This window comes from Miscanthus floridulus, chromosome 13 (genome assembly GCF_019320115.1).
Source record: "Miscanthus floridulus cultivar M001 chromosome 13, ASM1932011v1, whole genome shotgun sequence".
Taxonomy (NCBI): Eukaryota; Viridiplantae; Streptophyta; class Magnoliopsida; order Poales; family Poaceae; genus Miscanthus; species Miscanthus floridulus.
This window is the reverse complement of record NC_089592.1, coordinates 28,116,705-28,120,969: the sequence shown is the minus strand read 5'-3', so window position 1 is coordinate 28,120,969 and position 4,265 is coordinate 28,116,705. Positions and strand designations below refer to the sequence as shown.

The 4,265-nt window shown below is 45.4% G+C and overlaps 1 protein-coding gene across 1 annotated transcript; it reads left to right on the top strand.

Moving 5' to 3' along the window:
• The first annotated feature begins 436 nt into the window (after positions 1–436).
• LOC136501765 (polyamine oxidase 1-like) lies at positions 437–3,972 on the top strand. The gene is made up of 9 exons (XM_066497304.1): positions 437–784; positions 887–1,139; positions 2,012–2,158; positions 2,289–2,544; positions 2,641–2,784; positions 2,895–3,044; positions 3,162–3,419; positions 3,533–3,614; positions 3,740–3,972. The coding sequence occupies exons 1-9, from the start codon at positions 655–657 to the stop codon at positions 3,817–3,819; spliced, it is 1,500 nt and encodes a 499-aa protein (XP_066353401.1). The 5' UTR covers positions 437–654; the 3' UTR covers positions 3,820–3,972.
• Positions 3,973–4,265: the final 293 nt, after the last annotated feature.

The following is a 4,265-nucleotide window of genomic DNA, read 5'->3' as shown; positions in this document are numbered from 1 at the left end:
CGATCCGATTCAGACTCGCAATTGATTAAGTCACAATATAATGCCAAAAGGTTGGACAAATATGTTATATATATGCAGAGAGGAAGCAGACAAGGGACCGGACCGGAAGGAAACAGTCAGTGACAGCTGATCTATAGTGCCGGCCGCGCCGCGTGCTGCTGTAAACTACTCCTACTACTGAATCAGGTAGGAAATAGGATAAAAGTAGGAAGGAAAGAGCCAGTGGCTCATCGCATCAGTGGCGCCAATTGACCTCCACAATCTTCACTCAGCGATGCTTCGTTCAGGTTTCCAACACACGGTTTCTAGTTATGATTTTCCCAACCGATTTATCTTACTAAGTATAGCTGATTGAACTTTCTTTTCTCTAAATATATCTCCTTTTCTTGCACGCCCGCCAGTGTTCGCCTACACGGCCGTATAGACCGATTTACTCGGCGTGTAAACTTTACTCGGCAGCTTGGTGTGTAGTTTAGCCCATAAACGGTAGGTGGTTACACGGTGAGTCCGGCCGTGTAAACTGTCAAAATCAGTCATACACGATCTCGACGGTCTACACGGCTCGTTGGCAACACGGTTTTGCAAGACGATTGTTCAGTTTTAATAGGTGTCCTGATTTCAACTGTCAGTTCGAGAGAGATGAGTTAGAGAGAGATGAGTTCCTCCACGTCTAGTGCTCTCGTGCTAGCAGCAGCAGTACTCCTAGCACTGACCTTAGCCCACTATGGCTCCCTCGCCGCAACCGTCGGACCCAGGGTCATCGTCGTCGGCGCCGGCATGTCCGGTAAACATATATATGTCATACATATCAAACAACACGTCTGCCCTGACGACGATGTTGATGAGATGATGAGGTATTTTGTTATATATGTGGATACTTTTTCAGGGATCTCGGCGGCGAAGAGGCTGTCGGACGACGGGATAACCGACCTGCTGATCCTGGAAGCGACGGACCACATCGGCGGCCGGATGCACAAGAAGAACTTCGCCGGCATCAACGTCGAGGTTGGCGCCAACTGGGTGGAGGGCGTGAACGGCGGCAAGATGAACCCCATCTGGCCCATCGTCAACTCCACGCTCAAGCTCCGGAACTTCCGCTCCGACTTTGATTACCTCGCCCAGAACGTCTACAAGGAGGAGTACGTCGACTATAGAGAGCTGATGAGCTCTGCTAGCTACTCCGTTCCATCCGTTAAAACTATAGTTCACCTTGATTTGTTATAAGTCAACATTTTTTAACTTCAACGAAACCTTTAGAAAATATACATAAAATCTAAACAGATGCTCAATCAAAACATATTTCATGGATAATTTAATAAAACTCCACTTTGGCCACTGTCGACTCTCAATGGCTAGACTGTTGGATCCCCATGGCTGCCACGGCGATGAAGACGCCTAGATCCGATGGCTCTTGAAGACGCTCCACCTTCATTTCGAGAGGTGGCTTGTTTAGGCATCTGCCTCTGAAAATGTCAAGGGTATTTTAGGAGGTGAAGATGCACATGAACGTCTCTGAAAATAAATTGGGTTGTCTTCGGTAATCTTTTTTATAGGCAAAGCATCAAATACTTTTTGGCCGTAAAATAAATCTTTTTTACGCTGACTGTAGATCATAGGCAAAGTATCAAATATTTCTTCCTTGAGGTAGTACTATAGGATAAGTTAGCCATATATCATAGCTTGGTTTGAAACATTGGATGTAGAAAAAACGTGCTTCATATTTTTTTTTAAAAAAAGGAGCATGGAAATAAGATCTAAGAAAGGCTAATTAATATGAAAAATGTTGGCTAGATCATTGTAAACGGTTTCATCCTCAAACTCCCGGCAAGAGTTTGCGCGCTGTTCGCATGGCTTCGAGATGGAGGTGGAGCTTGTGCTTGACTTCCCTGCACCAATCTTACCCGTCTGTTTTTCAATTCCGAGCAATTTGGGAGTTACTACAGATATTATACTTGACAACATGTTATTGTATTTATTCATGTGTGCATTTTGCTGTACATATAAACTGCAGCGGTAGCCTCTACGATGAAGATTATGTTCAGAAGAGAATTGACCGAGCTGATGGTGTGGAAAAGCTCGGGGAGAAACTCTCTGGCACTTTGCACGCCAGTGGCAGGGACGACATGCCTATCCTTGCAATGCAGCGCCTCAACGATCAGTACGTCCTATATATTATATACCGATGGAATAATTTCTGAGCAAGAGGTGTTGCTGAATAGGAGTGGTCTGTAATTTGAAAAAAAAAAGGACTGTAAAACTGCAAACTAACTAATGCATGCAATGGGCAGCCAGCCGAACGGGCCGGCGACGCCGGTGGACATGGTGGTAGACTTCTACAAGTTCGACTACGAGGTCGCGGAGCCGCCGCGGGTGACCAGCCTGCAGAACGTCGTCCCTCTCTCGACCTTCAGCCACTTCGGCGACGACGTCTACTTCGTCGCCGACCAGCGGGGCTACGAGGCCGTCGTGTACTACCTCGCCGGCCAGTTCCTCAAGACCGACAGGTCTGGAAAGATCGTCGACCCGCGGCTGCAGCTCAACAAGGTATACATGCTTGCATTTTTCTTCTCTGATGCTGCGATGTATAAGGTCGTAGATAATACAACAAATCACATGCATGTATATATACATAATAAATAGGTGGTGCGAGAGATCAGCTATTCCCCGGGTGGCGTCACCGTGAAGACGGAGGACAACTCGGTGTACAGGGCAGACTATGTTATGGTTTCTGCAAGCCTGGGTGTCCTGCAATCCGCTCTCATTCAGTTCAAGCCGCAGCTACCTGTCAGTAGTTCCTACCTCAACTATATATTCCCATCCATATATGTATATATATAAAGGTACCTTCTACCTTGCATATATATTTCCTCAGCAATTTCCCTTGTCTGTCCCAGGCATGGAAGGTTACGGCGATCTACCAATTCGACATGGCCGTGTACACCAAGATCTTCCTTAAGTTCCCCAAGAAGTTCTGGCCTGAAGGGAAAGGGAGAGAGTTCTTCCTCTACGCGAGCAGCAGGAGAGGTTACTATGGAGTGTGGCAGGTACAGAAAGCATCAATGATGTTATTGTTAGCATATAGTTTTTTTTTTTGATGGGCAGAATTAAATCAAATTTTGAACGAATACTGAACATTTTGCAACAATATATGATCTACTCAGGAGTTTGAGAAGCAGTATCCTGGTGCCAACGTCCTCCTTGTCACCGTGACCGACGAGGAGTCGAGGCGTATTGAGCAGCAGTCGGACAACCAGACCAAGGCAGAGATCATGCAAGTGCTGAGGAAGATGTTCCCCGGCAAGGACGTCCCGGATGCCACCGACATCCTTGTCCCGAGATGGTGGTCTGACAGGTTCTACAAGGGCACCTTCTCCAATTGGCCAATTGGTGTCAACCGCTACGAATACGACCAGCTTAGGGTACTACCATATGGATCTTCAATTTTGTGCTTCTATATATGTTGCTATTATGCTCCTATTTTTTAAGGCCTCATCCTTTGAATTTGAACCTCTCATTTTTTTCTGCATTCTAGGCACCGGTTGGAAGGGTATACTTCACCGGTGAGCATACCAGCGAGCACTACAATGGCTATGTCCATGGCGCTTATCTTTCAGGTAGATATATGTATTCACATGAGGTCTTCAATTGCCTACCCTTGAGCTTGCCAAGACTTCTAGCTAGTGATATAAGCTTAATTTGAAACTTACGGCGTGAATTTTCATTGTATATATGTTGACAGGTATCGACTCTGCTGAAATTCTCATCAACTGCGCCCAGAAAAAGATGTGCAAGTACCATGTCCAGGGCAAGTATGACTAGAAGCTCCAACAAATTAAACGTCTCCTCTTGTTGTACAACGGAGAATCTACCTATGGATATGATGGCAGTTGGCAATCCTTTTCATTATTGCAATAAGGCGGCTGATTTATAAAGCTTCAATGCCTGTTACCATGTATGATTTCTGATTAAGTATTCTGCGTAAGTACCATGTTGCTCTTTTTATATTGAGTGGTGCGTGGCTTATGATATTCTATCTATCGATCTGTCAAACAAAACTTTGTATCGCGTAGTTCCAGTGGGAACAGCGGCAGACCCACGATTTGTAAAAGACTAGGGCCAAATTTTAGCGGCCAAACTCTAAAAGCCAGGAACTCGAGAGAAATACGATACTAAAGTCCTAGTCCTTCATATTGTACACTGTAATCTTAGAATGTAACTGGAATCCAACCTCTACAAACTGAGAAGGATTGAAAATTGAAATTGGA